Below are 16,867 nucleotides of genomic sequence, written 5' to 3' on the forward strand. Positions count from 1 at the left end.
ATTTATACTCTATGCAGCTCCGGATAAAACCTCTTTTACTGGGATTGGGCAGGCAGCACCACCCTGAAATCTGCAAAAGGACTGGGTTTCCTCATGACCTGCTGCAGGCATTACGCCAGTCACCCTTTTCAATGGGGTCTGGGAAGGAATTTTTCCCTCACTGCCAGTTTGGGCAAGATGGGATAGTTTATTTGCCCTCCCCAAAGAAGGTCTAGACCCAGAGGAATGAAGTTGGGGAGTTAGATTATAATACAACAACTTAGTGTCTAAAATTTGTGGCAGATGTCCAGTGCAGGTGTTCATTATGGAAAGGATATGGATAGCATATAAAATGGACTGGAAAAGGATTTGAAGGAAAGTATCCCTTAAGGAAGATGAGGAAGGAGGGTTTGGGGCTACTAAGCATCTGGTACAGTTTGGAGCCAACTCTCCTCTTTTTTTTAGCCCCCTTTAAGAGAGCTGAGGAAGGAAGGCTTAGGGTTCCTACACCTGGAACATTGGGAAGCTAACTTCACTCTCCTTTTATAGCCCCCTTTCATCCCACACGAGGGGGGGGGCAGCAAGGTGTCAACAGAAGTGGATGTAGAACAAATGGATAAATTAAACAGTAATAAGTCAGCAGTACCAGATGGTATTCACTGAAGAGTTCTGAAGGAACTCAAATATGAAACTGAAGAACTACTAACTGTGATACGTAACCTATCGCTTAAATCTGCCTCTGTGGTACATGACTGGTGGACAGCTAATGTGATTGCCAATTTTAAAAAGAGTTCCAGAGGCAATCCTGGCACTATAGGCCGGTAAGATTAATTTCAATACCAGACAAATTGGTTGAAACTACAGTAAAGAACAGAATTATCAAACACATAGATGAACAAAATATGTTGGGGAAGAGTTAACATGGCTTTTGTAAAGGGAAATCATGACTCAGTGATCTAATAGAATTCTTTGAGCAGGTCAACAAGCCTTAGACAAGGGTGATCCAGTTAACATAGTGTACTTGGACTTTCAGAATCCCCTTGACAAGGTCCCTCACCAAAGGCTCTTAAGCAAACCAAATAGTCATGGGATAAGAGGGAAGGTCCTCTGATGGATCATGTCATAAATATAAAGGGAAGGGTAAACCCCTTTGAAATCCCTCCTGGCCAGGGGAAAGCTCCTCTCACCTGTAAAGGGTTAAGAAGCTAAAGGTAACCTCGCTGGCACCTGACCAAAATGACCAATGAGGAGACAAGATACTTTCAAAAGCTGGGAGGAGGGAGAGAAACAAAGGGTTTGTGGGTCTGTCTGTAGTCGTCTTGGCCGGGGACAGAACAGGAATGGAGTCTTAGAACTTTTAGTAAGTAATCTAGCTAGGTATGTGTTAGATTATGATTTCTTTAAATGGCTGAGAAAAGAATTGTGCTGAATAGAATAACTATTTCTGTCTGTGTATCTTTTTTGTAACTTAAGGTTTTGCCTAGAGGGGTTCTCTATGTTTTTGAATCTAATTACCCTGTAAGATATATACCATCCTGATTTTACAGGGGGGATTTCTTTATTTCTATTTACTTCTATTTTTTATTAAAAGTCTTCTTGTAAAACACTGAATGCTTTTTCATTGTTCTCAGATCCAAGGGTTTGGGTTTGTGGTCACCTATGCAAATTGGTGAGGCTTTTTATCCAACATTTCCCAGGAAAGGGGGGGTGCAAGTGTTGGGAGGATTGTTCATTGTTCTTAAGATCCAAGGGTCTGGGTCTGTAGTCACCTAGGCAAATTGGTGAGGCTTTTTACCAAACCTTGTCCAGGAAGTGGGGTGCAAGGTTTTGGGAAGTATTTTGGGGGGAAGGACGCGTCCAAACAGCTCTTCCCCAGTAACCAGTATTAGTTTGGTGGTGGTAGCGGCCTGTCCAAGGTGTAATATTTTGTACCTTGGGGAAGTTTTGACCTAAGCTGGTAAAGATAAGCTTAGGAGGTTTTTCATGCAGGTCCCCACATCTGTACCCTAGAGTTCAGAGTGGGGGAGGAACCCTGACATGGTGGCACAGTGGTGGGATTAACCTGAAATCATTTTGAGATCCAGTTGAGATTTTTTGAACTAGAAATACAGATTTTAAAAAGGAATTTTTAGGAAGTCCAGAAGGCAGCTTTGAAACTGAAAGCAGCTTGGTTTCTCTCTGCTTTGTGGCCAAGCAGAGACAAAAGGGGATTATCTTGTGAATTGCAGGTTTTCTTTGCCTGGAGGCAGGGTACTTAACTCCTGCAGGGAAATTCACAGTCTTCCAACCCAGAGGTTTTTTTTTTTTCTTTTCTTCCTAAAAGTAAATAGGGGGTGTGTGCTCTACCCATTTGCCTGGAGACAAAAGTGGCAGGGTTTTTTTTAGGATTTTGATTTTTTTTTTTGTTTTACAAGGAGCACAGGTTTGAAAAGAAATTTTTTTTCTTCTTTGGGCTGGGTAAGCAGGTTTCCAAGTAGTTGGAGGTTTTTTGCTTTAAGTTGGGCCCAGAGCAGAGACAAGGGAATTGTCTTTTTCTGTAGGCTGACAATCACTATCAGAGAATAGGTATTCTATTCTAGCACAGCAAAATTTTACAGCCAAGTTTTGTTTGTTTATTTCTAAACCTCGGGTGTAAAGTTAGTTAAAAACAGAGAGGTTAGAATGGCCAAATCCTCAGCTCGACTACAGCTGGAATTAGCCAAATTTCAGGCTGAGGAAAAACAAAGGGAACATGAAAGACAGATAGAACTCATGCGGCTGAAGGAGGAGGAGAAGGAAAAAGAGAGGAAGCATGTGGAGGAGATGGAGAGGATAAAGGCCCAGCAGAATATACCAACAAACCCTAGCAATCCTTCTCCAGGTACCACTTCCCATCCCAGAAAGTTCCCCACCTACAAGGCAGGTGATGATACTGAGGCCTTCTTAGAAAACTTCGAAAGGGCCTGCCTTGGGTACAACATCTCTACTGACCAATACATGGTAGAGCTGAGGCCGCAGCTCAGTGGACCCTTAGCTGAGGTGGCAGCTGAAATGCCTAAAGAACACATGAACAAGTATGAACTGTTTAAATCCAAGGCGAGAGTCAGAATGGGGATAACACCCGAGCAGTCTCGTCGGAGGTTCAGAGCCCTAAGGTGGAAACCAGACATGTCATTTACCCGACATGCCTACCACATTGTAAAACATTGGGATGCCTGGATATCAGGAGCAAGTGTTGAATCTCCAGTAAATTTGCCCTTCCTAATGCAAATGGAACAATTCTTAGAGGGTGTTCCTGAGGAAATAGAAAGATACATCCTAGATGGGAAACCCAAAACTGTAATTGAGGCAGGAGAGATTGGAGCCAGATGGGTGGAGGTGGCAGAGAAGAAGAAAACTGGTCGCAGTTGGAGCGGAGACCAGAAGGGACCACCCCAGACCACACCCTATTACCGGGGGCCGCCCAAAGCCCCACCTACCTCCCAAAGAACCCTCCAGACCCCTTATCGTCCCACCACCCCGTTCTCCAGCAACCCTCCTCGCCCCAGTGACCCGTCAGCTGGACGATGTTTTAAGTGTAACAAGCTGGGGCATGTAAAGGCCAACTGCCCCAAGAACCCCAACAGATTACAGTTCATTGCACCGGAATCACACCAGAGGTCCACAGGCCCAGATACCTCCCAGATACCCTTGGAGCGGAGGGAAACTGTGAGTGTGGGTGGGAAGAAGGTCACCGCGTGGAGGGACACCGGAGCACAAGTGTCAGCTATCCATGCTTCCTTAGTGGACCCCAATTTAATCAACCCAGAGATCCAAGTGACGATTCAACCCTTCAAGTCCAACTCTTTCAATTTGCCTACAGCCAAGTTGCCTGTCCAGTACAAGGGCTGGTCAGGAATGTGGACTTTTGCAGTCTATGATGATTATCCCATCCCCATGCTGTTGGGGGAAGACTTGGCCAATCATGTGAAGCAGGCCAAGAGGGTGGGAATGGTCACCCGCAACCAGGCTAAACAAGCCGTGAGGCCTAGCTCTGTTCCGGAAACTTCTATCAGGACCCAGTCAGAGGTGATGGACCTGGACCCCAGGCCAATGTCTGCAACAGCAGTAGTGGATCCAGTCCCGGAGACCCAGACGGAACCAGTCCCAGAACCGGAACCAGCCAAACAACCAACCCCAGACCCCGTGTCAGCACTGAATCCAGTACTTGCAACCTCAACACCAGAGGGCCCCACCGAACCTGAACTGGCAGCAGCCGATAACCCTACACAAGAGGCTCAGCCGGAGCCTGAATCCCAACATAGTGCACCAGCGGAGAGCGGTTCACAGTCAACAGAAACAGCTCCATCCCCTATATCGCTTCCAGAGGGACCAAGCCTATGTCCCCAATCCAATGAGGAACTGATGTCTCCAGCATCAAGGGAACAGTTCCAGACCGAACAGGAAGCAGATGAAAGCCTCCAGAGAGCTTGGACGGCGGCACGGAGCAACCCACCGCCTCTCAGCTCTTCTAATCGATCCAGGTTTGTTGTAGAAAGAGGACTTTTATACAAGGAAACTCTTTCTGGGGGACACCAGGAAGACTGGCATCCTCAGAGACAGTTGGTAGTTCCAACTAAATACCGGGCCAAGCTCTTGAGCTTAGCCCATGATCACCCTAGTGGCCATGCTGGGGTGAACAGGACCAAAGACCGTTTGGGGGGGTCATTCCACTGGGAGGGAATGGGCAAGGATGTTTCTACCTATGTCCAGTCTTGTGAGGTGTGCCAAAGAGTGGGAAAACCCCAAGACCAGGTCAAAGCTCCTCTCCAGCCACTCCCCATCATTGAAGTTCCATTTCAGCGAGTAGCTGTGGATATTCTGGGTCCTTTTCCGAAAGAGACACCCAGAGGAAAGCAGTACATACTGACTTTCATGGATTTTGCCACCCGATGGCCGGAAGCAGTAGCTCTAAGCAACACCAGGGCTAAAAGTGTGTGCCAGGCACTAGCAGACATTTTTGCCAGGGTAGGTTGGCCCTCCGACATCCTCACAGATGCAGGGACTAATTTCCTGGCAGGAACTATGAAAAACCTTTGGGAAGCTCATGGGGTAAATCACTTGGTTGCCACTCCTTACCATCATCAAACAAATGGCATGGTGGAGAAGTTTAATGGAACTTTGGGGGCCATGATACGTAAATTCGTAAATGAGCACTCCAATGATTGGGACCTAGTATTGCAGCAGTTGCTCTTTGCCTACAGAGCTGTACCACATCCCAGTTTAGGGTTTTCCCCATTTGAACTTGTATATGGCCGTGAGGTTAAGGGGCCATTGCAGTTGGTGAAGCAGCAATGGGAGGGATTTACACCTTCTCCAGGAACTAACATTCTGGACTTTGTAACCAACCTACAAAACACCCTCCGAACCTCTTTAGCCCTTGCTAGAGAAAACTTACAGGATGCTCAAAAAGAGCAAAAAGCCTGGTATGATAAACATGCCAGAGAGCGTTCCTTCAAAGTAGGAGACCAGGTCATGGTCTTAAAGGCGCTCCAGGCCCATAAAATGGAAGCATCGTGGGAAGGGCCATTCGTGGTCCAGGAGCGCCTGGGAGCTGTTAATTATCTCATAGCATTCCCCACCTCCAACCGAAAGCCTAAGGTGTATCATATTAATTCTCTAAAGCCCTTTTATTCCAGAGAATTAAAGGTTTGTCAGTTTACAGCCCAGGGAGGAGACGACGCTGAGTGGCCTGAAGGTGTCTACTACGAAGGGAAATGTGCTGGTGGTGTGGAAGAGGTGAACCTCTCCATGACCCTTGGGCGTATGCAGCGACAGCAGATCCAGGAGCTGTGCACTAGCTACGCGCCAACGTTCTCAGCCACCCCAGGACTGACTGAACGGGCATACCACTCCATTGACACAGGTAATGCTCACCCAATTAGGGTCCAACCTTACCGGGTGTCTCCTCAAGCTAAAACTGCTATAGAACGGGAGATCCAGGATATGTTACAGATGGGTGTAATCCGCCCCTCTGAAAGTGCATGGGCATCTCCAGTGGTTCTAGTTCCCAAACCAGATGGGGAAATACGTTTTTGCGTGGACTACCGTAAGCTAAATGCTGTAACTCGCCCAGACGACTATCCCATGCCACGCACAGATGAACTATTAGAGAAACTGGGAAGGGCCCAGTTCATCTCTACCTTGGACTTAACCAAGGGGTACTGGCAGGTACCGCTAGATGAATCTGCCAAGGAAAGGTCAGCCTTCATCACACATCTCGGGCTGTATGAATTTAATGTACTCCCTTTCGGGCTGCGAAATGCACCCGCCACTTTCCAAAGACTTGTAGATGGTCTCCTAGCGGGATTAGGAGAATATGCAGTCGCCTACCTTGACGATGTGGCCATATTTTCGGATTCCTGGGCAGACCACCTGGAACATCTACAAAAAGTCCTTGAGCGCATAAGGGAGGCAGGACTAACTGTTAAGGCTAAGAAGTGTCAAATAGGCCTAAACAGAGTGACTTACCTTGGACACCAGGTGGGTCAAGGAACTATCAGCCCCCTACAGGCCAAAGTGGATGCTATCCAAAAGTGGCCTGTCCCAAAGTCAAAGAAACAGGTTCAATCCTTCTTAGGCTTGGCCGGTTATTACAGACGATTTGTACCGCACTACAGCCAAATCGCTGCCCCACTGACAGACCTAACCAAAAAGAAACAGCCAAATGCTGTTCAGTGGACCGGAAAGTGTCAGAAGGCCTTTAACAAGCTTAAAGCGACACTCATGTCTGACCCTGTACTAAGGGCCCCAGACTTTGACAAACCGTTCCTAGTAACCACAGATGCATCCGAGCGTGGTGTGGGAGCAGTTTTAATGCAGAAAGGACCTGATCAAGAATTCCACCCTGTAGTGTTTCTCAGCAAAAAACTGTCTGAGAGGGAAAGCAACTGGTCAGTCACTGAAAAAGAATGTTATGCCATTGTCTACGCTCTGGAAAAGCTACGCCCGTATGTTTGGGGACGGCGTTTCCACCTGCAAACCGACCATGCTGCACTAAAGTGGCTTCACACTGTCAAAGAAACTAACAAAAAACTTCTTCGGTGGAGTTTAGCTCTCCAAGATTTTGATTTCGACATCCAACACATCTCAGGAGCTTCTAACAAAGTGGCTGATGCACTCTCCCGTGAAAGTTTCCCAGAATCAACTGGTTAAAATCGTCCTTGAGATGTGGAAAATATTGTTAGTCTTTATGTACTTGGTAGTATATTTAGAGATGCATGTGTCTTATTAACTCTGTTTTCCTAGAGCTCCAGGAAGAAATCCCAGCCAGTGTTTCACCCTAGCTGAGATTTGGGGGGCGTGTCATAAATATAAAGGGAAGGGTAAACCCCTTTGAAATCCCTCCTGGCCAGGGGAAAGCTCCTCTCACCTGTAAAGGGTTAAGAAGCTAAAGGTAACCTCGCTGGCACCTGACCAAAATGACCAATGAGGAGACAAGATACTTTCAAAAGCTGGGAGGAGGGAGAGAAACAAAGGGTTTGTGGGTCTGTCTGTAGTCGTCTTGGCCGGGGACAGAACAGGAATGGAGTCTTAGAACTTTTAGTAAGTAATCTAGCTAGGTATGTGTTAGATTATGATTTCTTTAAATGGCTGAGAAAAGAATTGTGCTGAATAGAATAACTATTTCTGTCTGTGTATCTTTTTTGTAACTTAAGGTTTTGCCTAGAGGGGTTCTCTATGTTTTTGAATCTAATTACCCTGTAAGATATATACCATCCTGATTTTACAGGGGGGATTTCTTTATTTCTATTTACTTCTATTTTTTATTAAAAGTCTTCTTGTAAAACACTGAATGCTTTTTCATTGTTCTCAGATCCAAGGGTTTGGGTTTGTGGTCACCTATGCAAATTGGTGAGGCTTTTTATCCAACATTTCCCAGGAAAGGGGGGGTGCAAGTGTTGGGAGGATTGTTCATTGTTCTTAAGATCCAAGGGTCTGGGTCTGTAGTCACCTAGGCAAATTGGTGAGGCTTTTTACCAAACCTTGTCCAGGAAGTGGGGTGCAAGGTTTTGGGAAGTATTTTGGGGGGAAGGACGCGTCCAAACAGCTCTTCCCCAGTAACCAGTATTAGTTTGGTGGTGGTAGCGGCCTGTCCAAGGTGTAATATTTTGTACCTTGGGGAAGTTTTGACCTAAGCTGGTAAAGATAAGCTTAGGAGGTTTTTCATGCAGGTCCCCACATCTGTACCCTAGAGTTCAGAGTGGGGGAGGAACCTTGACAGATCAGTATCTGGTTTAACAGATAGAAAACAAAGGGTAGGAATAAATGGTCTGTTTTCACAGTGGCAGGGTCTCCCAAGGATCTGTACTGGGACCAGTGCTGTTCAACATATTCATAAATGATCTGGAAAAAGGGGGAAACAGAGACATGGCAACATTTGCCAATGATACAAGATTACGAAAGATAGTTAAGTCCAAAGGTGATTGTGAAGCATTACAAAGGGCTAGTCTACACTGGCAGTGCTTTAACGTGCCTTGTGTGGTCGCAGTGCAGCTCTAAAAATACCCTGCGCTCTCCCAGCACTCTCAAAAAACCACCTCAATGAGGGGGTAGCTACCAGCTTTCACACCCCTGTTTTTTCACACTCTTGAGCGAGAAAGTTGCAGCGCTGTTAATTGCCAGTGTAGACAAGCCCAAAGTGATCTCACAAAACAGGGTCAATTGGAGACAAAATGGCAGATGAAATTCAATGTTGAATAAATACAAAGTAAGGCACCTTGGAAAACATAATTCCAGCCACACATACAAAATGATGGGTTCTAAATTAACTGTTATCACTCAAGAAAGATCTCGGAGTAATCCTGGATAGTTCTCTGAAAACATCTGCTCAATGTGCAGCAGCAGTCAAAAAAGAATGTTAGGAACCACTAGGAAGGGGACAGAAAATATCACAATGCAGCTATATAAATCCACGGTATGCCTGCACATTGAATACTATGTGCAGTTCTGGTCGCTGCATCTCAAAAAAGATATATTAGAATTGGAAAAAGTACAGAGAAGGACAACACAAATGATTAGGGATATGGAACAGTTTTCATATGAGGAGAGATCAAAAAGACTGGGACTGTTCAGCTTAGAAAAGAGATGACTCGGGGGGGGGGGGATATGATAGAGGTCTATAAAATCATGAATGGTGTAGAGAAAGTGAATAAAAACGTGTTATTTACCCCTTCACATAACACAAGAACCAGGGGTCACCCAATGAAATGAATAGGCAGCAAGTTTAAAACAAACGTAAGAAAGTACTTCTTCACACAATGCACAGTGGAACTTATTCCCTGGGGATGTTTTGAAGGCCAAAAATATAACTGGGTTTAAAAAAAATTAGATAAATTCATGGAGGATAGGTCCATCAATGGCTGTTAGCCCAGATGATCAGGGGTGCAACCCCCTGCTCTGGATATCTCTAAACCACTGACTGCCAGAAGTTGAAACTGGACAACAGGAGATTTATCACTCAATAATTGCCCTGTTCTGTTCATTCCATGTGAAGCATCTGGCACCAGCCACTGCTAATAGACAGAATACTGGGCTAGATGGTCCATTAGTCTGACCCAGTATGGCCATTCTTATGTTCTTATCCTGTAAATGGTTCCAGCAACCAGGCATGGCTGGGACCAACTTGGGCATTATAAGTAGTATATCAAGTAGTATACAATAAATATACAGGGAGATCGTCATCACTCTCCCAGCAAAAGTTCTGAGGAATCAAGTGTTTCTTGCAAAGAGATAAGGATAGCAACAGATGGGAAGAGGAGAGGAGAGGAAAATGGTAATTGAAATTAGAAAAACAAAAAAGAGAAGAGAAAAAAAGGTTGGAGATACAGAGCCAGGGAACCTTCTACCTCTTTATGTTCTCACTCTACCATATTCTCTTAGCCATCCAATCTTCCTTTCTTTTCTTTACTGTTTCTTCCTTGAGTTAATCTCTTCCACAGACAACCATTTAAATGCTAGTTAGGTGTTATTTTGCACAGTAACTATTCATTACAGCTGAGTAAAATGTATTTTTTCTTTATGAAACTATTTGAAAATGAAATGTGTTGTATGAAATTTGGTGAGAGAAAAAATAGTGATGTCACCCAGAGCCCTCATCGGATCAATAATCTCCCCAAGGTCGAGGTCTGGAAACAATTTCTTTGGGTAGTCTTGGGTAGTCTTCACCTATATGGGTCCTGATTTGCCCACATTTTGGTCCCTAATATCCTAGTGGGCTAATGGAATGTCTCTTGGCATTCTTGCCCCACTGGCGGTTGGTAGAGGGCAGAATTGTAATGCCATTCACAGTAAAAATGTAAGATTGACCATAGTGGGTCAGACCAATGGTCCATTTATCCCAATATCCTGTCTTCTGTCAGTGGCTGGTACCAGATGCTTCAGAGGGAATGAACAGAACAAGCAATTTATCAAGTGGTCCAGTTCCAGCATTTGGCAGTTAGAGGTTTAGAGATATCCAGAGCATGGGGTTGCATCCCTGACCATCTTTACTAATAGCCATTGATAGCCCTATCCTCCATGAACTTATCTAATTTTTTTTAACTCAGTTATATTTTTAGCCTTCACAACATCCCTGACAATGAGCTCCACAGTTTGACTGTGCATAAAGAAGAACTTCCTTATGTTTGTTTTAAACCAGATGCCTATTAGCTTCATTGGGTAACCCCTGGTTCTTGTGTTATGTGAAGAGGTGAATAACACTTCCTTATTCACCTTCTCCACATCATTCATGATTTTATAGACCTTTGTCATATCTCCTCTTAGTCATCTCTTTTCCAAGCTGAAAAGTTCCAGCCTTATTAATCTTTCCTCATATGGAAGCTGTTCCATACTCAATCATTTTTGTTGCCCTTCTCTGTACTTTTTCCCAATTCTAACATATCTTTTTTGGGGGATGTGGCAACCAGAACTGTATTCAGTATTCAATGTGTGGGCATACCATGGATTTACATAGTGGCTATATGATATTTTCTTTCTTATTTTCTCTCCCTTCCCTAATGGTTCATAGGCAAACAAATAAATTTTCAATCAAAAAAGTGACTTTTCATTGTTATAAATACTTCACATGAAATACAGCAAATATTACATCTACAGAAAAGCCAACAATTGGCTGCCTTCATCTAGGGAAAGGAAACTCTCATAATACCTTACTGCTTAGTTGAGGGAGAGCCTTAAATATATTATTTCCTAAGTAGCATTTATTAGAGTTATACAAAAAATTCTGATACAAATAGGAATTTGGTGAATTCTGTCTGAAATTCTGCTATTTAGCTTAGGGGAAATAATTTTTCAAATACCTGTGTGAAGTTGAATACTTAAGAGGAAGCATCGTACCCACCCTATGCCATGACTGGATTAGTCACTTCTACTCCATTTTTGGTGATTATGTCTGACAGTGGTCCATCATCGATTCAGGAGGAGAAGAAATTATAAGAACGGTCTGCTCCTTCTTCATCCCTCCCCCATGGCAGTTGCTACTTCTTTCCTCTTCCTTATAGTGAGTTGAAGTCAAACCTTCCCACCACCACCATCCAGAGTTTAAAGACCCTACTGGGGAAGTGGTATGTAGTAGATAGGTATGTCATGAAATTGCTGATTTGCAATTTAAATAGTTCTTTATAAAAGGTTTGCTAAAAGTTTTCTCAATTTAATGATTTTACACATCTTGCTCTCTGTTTTATTTGACACTATTAAGACATCATTTAGAAGACTACTGTAATTTTTGTACAGTTTATGATCAAAATACTATGTGTTCTGAAAGTATTGCTTCTAATTTTAGCAGAGGAGTAATATGGGAAAATATAAAAATATTTTCAGCCATAAAAATACCCTTTATGAAAGAAACTTGACTTACAACTCATTGCTTATCAGATAGGTTCAGAAACTCCTGATACATTAAAGTACTATGACAGCCCCTATTATTTTTCTGGGGCTGAGAAAACTGGGTTATTGAAGTTTAAACCTTAATTCATTTCAATCATCTTCTATTCTTAAATTCGGTTCAAGTATGAACAAGTAAAGTTTACATTCTTTTTTTTTAATTAATATGTCTTGTCTAGTCTACCAGCGCCTTTCTGTTTGATCATCCCTGAAACTCTGAGGAAGCCTGATTGTTATGGCAGTTGTTAACACCCTCTTGACTTTAAATGGTCTTACCTGTACACATGTAGTCTGAGGTTACTCCTTTAAGCACAGCATCAAACACTGATATTTCCACCCTCTGCTTTCTGTGGTGACAGCTCAAGAGTACAGAAGGCTGGGATACAACAAGGTGCAGAAAAGGGTCTAACCGGAGGTCACCAGTTCCTCTGCGACCAGGCTGTCGAACAATAGTTATACCAAGGGCTTGTCGAGCAGATGACCTTGTAGAAGCATGAAGACTTTCTAGTGACAGTAGACCTGTTTTTCTCCCAATGGGCAAAGAACTGTTACTGTTCAAGAGATCATCTGCTGTTACTGATGAAATACATGCCTGACTGAGCTTTTTGGTGTCTTGGCTACCATGTGAATCTGTTTCTGGAAGGTTTAACGAACTTTTGCTTATTTTCTCACCATCTTTCCGATCTTGCAATGATTTAGATTTAGGTAAAGGAGTACATGAGTAAGACATCAAGGAGACTCGGCTTGCTGTAATAAAAATGTCAAAGGGAATGAAGTTCAGGTTCTTCACAATGGAAGACTGTCGGGAAGGACGTGCAATGCGGTGTTGGCTGGTGCCACTATGTTGTTCTATTTGAACTATTCTGATTTTAATGCTGTCACTGCCAATGCCACTGTCTTGTGCACCACTATAACGTGAAGACGTGTCAACTGTTCCTCCATCAGATATATCCATTTTTTTCTGTTCTTGTCTGGAAACCTGTGAAGGAAAATATTATATTATATTATTATATCCATATCCCAAGTATTTCCATTTCAGTGGCAGCAAACAATTGCTATTTAAACATGATTTCAAAAAACGGAATTATAAAAAACCTGCCAAGTTAACTTTTAACAAAGTAATCACTCATGAAAGCACAGCAGGTGTCCGTTCCGAAGAAATGATGACTCACATCTGATGAAGTGCCAAAGGAATATGTGAAGGGAAAAAAATTGAATAACGATTTCTAGGCTCAAACTACATTTTTTCAACTAATTCTTTATATTCTAAAGAATCTAAAAGAAATACATGGGTTAAAACAAAATTGTGCCTCCATGAAACAATATTATATTTGACAATTAGAAAAAGGTTGACCATCAGAATTTCTTCCACGTTTTGTGTGTTAAAACTTAAAAAAAAAAAAAAACACAACCCATTACCATTAAAAATGCTTTAGCATGTTTACACAAAATAAAAAAGTACTAATTAATTTAAAATTCATAAAAAAAGATTAAATGGAAATTGTAACTTATAAATATTGTGTTGTAGGACTGGAAAGACTTTTCTTAGTCACGCAAGTACCAGCTGCATTATATAAAACAACATGGCTTACTGCTCAGGTAAATAGCAGCTACTTATAAAGTTTGCCACTATAATGGTATAAGTAGTATATTTACTCACTACAGTTTTATGCATTTGGCTATGACTTCACAGGATCTCATCAAATAGAAATGTTTAGATAGACATCACTGCTTAGAGCAACACTTAAAAAAGACAGATTTTAGCTCTTGTCACAGTGAATACTACTAATCAAGAGTTAGATTGTGCCTTTAAGGCACAGCCCTCAGCAGGGGGCACTGCAGAGCAGAAGCCCCAAAGAGCCATTGTTTCTGAGGCAAAGTTTAAATCCTCCAAGAAGGGTGGGGGGACCAACCATGGCTGCAGATATACTCTTTTATAAGATGTAGCGTGTACTCCATAACAACAACAATAATAATGACGATGCAGAGCCAACTCCATTGACTGGCTGGAAGTGAAGTAGTGACATGAGCTCACCCTGTCCTGCTTCTTTGAGGAGCCTAGAGTCACTGCCTACACTAGTCACAAGCACCTCTGGGTGCAGTGAGTGGAATGTCTCTGGCCCCTGCCCTAGAACCTGTTGCAAGGTGATGCCTCCTTGTTACACCTTATCTTTACACCTTGTGTACCCATGAAGGGAGAGAGACAACCTGATCCAAAATATACAATATCTTCCATTAGAAAAAATATAATTGCAAATTACATGTACTTACAATATTATCCACAATACAACATAATGGGAGTGAAGGGCATTGAAGTATTGGATTTCTCTCTCCTTAGTCTTTCTACTGTATAACATACTAAAATATTGGTTTCTTTTGTTTTGTTTTGGATTTTTAAGAAAAGCTGAGGGGTTTTATTGGAATTCCTTTATATCATGCAGTTGTGGCACCTTAGAGACTAACAAATTTATTTGAGCATAAGCTTTCGTGAGCTACTCTGAAACCTTTATATTGTGCTTTTTTTTTAATCAAAGGGAACAAAAGCAAAGATTTCCTTAAAAATGTAAATATACTAGAAAAAAGTATTACCAGGGAAATCCTAAACAGAACCATTAACTAGCTGAGATTTTCTTTGAAAAAGTTTTTGTCAGCTCTGGTTACAAACTTTTCAGCTTCACTCGTACATATTATTCAAATCACCAATAAAAATCCTTGTGGCTGATTTCTAACTAATATCATTGGCTCATAAATATGATTCCACTTTTAAGGTAGTCTTTACAAAAATAACTTACTAGAAGCAGCCTTAATGAATCATTGGACTATGAGCAGGGAACTCCTCAGCCAGTGACTCAATCTGATATTCATCTTTCTACCTCAGTCTCCTCATCTGTAAAGTGGCAATAATATTGAACTATCCTAGATCCTGTGATGATGGGTGCTTCAGAAATGCCAGGTGAAGTTCCATGATGTGGATGTGCTTGTCTCTCTCACCAACAGAAGTTGGTCCAATAAAAGATATTACCTCTCCTACCTTTTCTCTCTAATACCCTGGAACCAACACTGCTGCAACATCTCTGCATGGACAGAAGAGGCAGTTGTGGAGAAATCCTGCAATGGCACTTCATGGTTGGCACTCTCCATAGCACAGTGGAGGGGCCTTTGGGCCACCAACAACTGTATGGATGCAATGGTCAAAATAGGAGCATAGCAGCTCCAAACAGGTCCATAGCCACCTGCTTAGCCCTGTGAAGAGAGGCATCAAGTAACAGTGGATGGAGGCTGCAGACTCCTCTTGTGCAGCCACTGTAGTCTGCCATTCTTCTGCTACTTGCAGCAGAATCATGACAGTTTCCCTATGTTTAGGGTGAGCTGGATTTGGCCATAAGAAATGAAAATGCAATTTCAGTTAGTGAAGGATAATCTATTTTACAAATGAAAAAACTTTTTACAAGTACTTCCAGTCTGCAAATTAATACATTTTCTTAGGTTTTTATAGGTTTCGTTTGATTTAGAAACCTACTTTTTTCTTCTTCTTCTTCTTTTCATTTTTCAAAAGTAAATTTAAAATTTGTTAAATGTACTGACCTGGATAAAACACCTGCAGGAGGGGAAGAGGGTAGCTCTTCCTCTACTCCCAGTTGGTCCATGGCCTTTTTGCTAAGACTACCAATATGGGTGCTAATTAGTCCCAACTGTGGAGTTTCCTGTGATGTGGAATCTGACTAATAGAAACATTACTGAGACTACCAAATCAATTCACATATGTCACCGAACAGCAGTCAGATGGTAACTTCTTCTGATCCGTACCAAGCAATGAGGAACACGAACTAGTGACCCAAAGGTGAAAGGTACTGTATTGAATTACCTATCAGCCACACCACCTAGCTCCATACTGAAATTTTGATATTTACATTTTCTTATGTTCCTATTATAAAGATTGGAACAAACAAGTAATAATTTGCAACACAGTTCCTCAGTTTTATTATAAAATTTTTGAGTACAAAACAAAAGTAGCAGGAATATCACAGGAACTTTGCATATCAATCTCTTATGGAACTCTTGGCAAATTACTCAGTTAAGTTTTGCCGTTAACTTTAAAGTATGCCTGGTAATAAAACTGGGCATCAATTAAATACTCCTTTAAATGGGCGGCGGTGGAGGACTCCCAATGGAAAAACTGAAAAGAGATGTTTTGATTTGTTATGGAATAAATGGGCCAATACTTTAAAGATGTCAAAAACAGCAAAATCAGCTTGCTGTTAGCAAATATAATGGTAACATTTATCATTGGGCTGTATTATATCAGTTCTCTTACTCTTTACATAACCCATTTAAGATGAACAATAAAAGTTTTCTTTAATTAGCTACTGGTGTGCATTAACATGATCATGATTAAACCATAAAAACCAACTGTACATTACTCTCGTCCCCTGTCCCATATGTTTTAAATTATTTCGTTGAAAATGTACTTTGAGTCCCTTTTAAAAGTTCGACCTTCTGCTTTCAGAGAATTAAATGCATATTACTGTAGTGGAGAAGATAATGTTTCAGACCTCCAGGCATATATTAAACACACTGGCAGCACATTAGACAAAATGCTTTACTTATTAGATACTTCCTATTCTAAACAGTGTCATCAAAGGCTAAAAACAAAATCCATATAAAAGCTGCACAATGCTTCCACACAGAACCTGTGCCAAAATCCCTGTACTTTCCAACTAATGAGGAAAGGATGTGTACTCTTAACATATGAATGTAAGATTTTCCAAGCATTCACTTTAGGAAACAGGACTATTGATTCCACATGGCTTATGTTAAATGAAACTGTATTGGTACAATAACCTTTAAGATATCTGGCATGATAACTGTAATTAAACAGTATTCAAAGGAATAAAACAAAAGGGAATTTGGTTCCATAATGGCTAATTAAAATAAAATGAAAAAACACAGCATGTCATCTATCAAGATAAATTGTTATTGTTTAAGAACT

The 16,867-nt window shown here is 41.9% G+C and overlaps 1 protein-coding gene across 1 annotated transcript in view; it reads right to left on the bottom strand.

The window, feature by feature from the left end:
- Positions 1-16,867, bottom strand: part of VPS13B (vacuolar protein sorting 13 homolog B) — a 928,263-nt gene that overhangs the window by 187,221 nt on the left and 724,175 nt on the right. Inside the window, exon 34 of the mRNA XM_084621078.1 lies at positions 12,154-12,856. Within this exon, the coding sequence (XP_084477204.1) occupies positions 12,154-12,856 (703 nt within the window). The remainder of the gene's footprint in view (positions 1-12,153; positions 12,857-16,867) is intronic.

This window comes from Lepidochelys olivacea (genome assembly GCF_965140295.1).
Source record: "Lepidochelys olivacea isolate rLepOli2 genome assembly, chromosome: 2".
Classification (NCBI taxonomy): domain Eukaryota; kingdom Metazoa; phylum Chordata; order Testudines; family Cheloniidae; genus Lepidochelys; species Lepidochelys olivacea.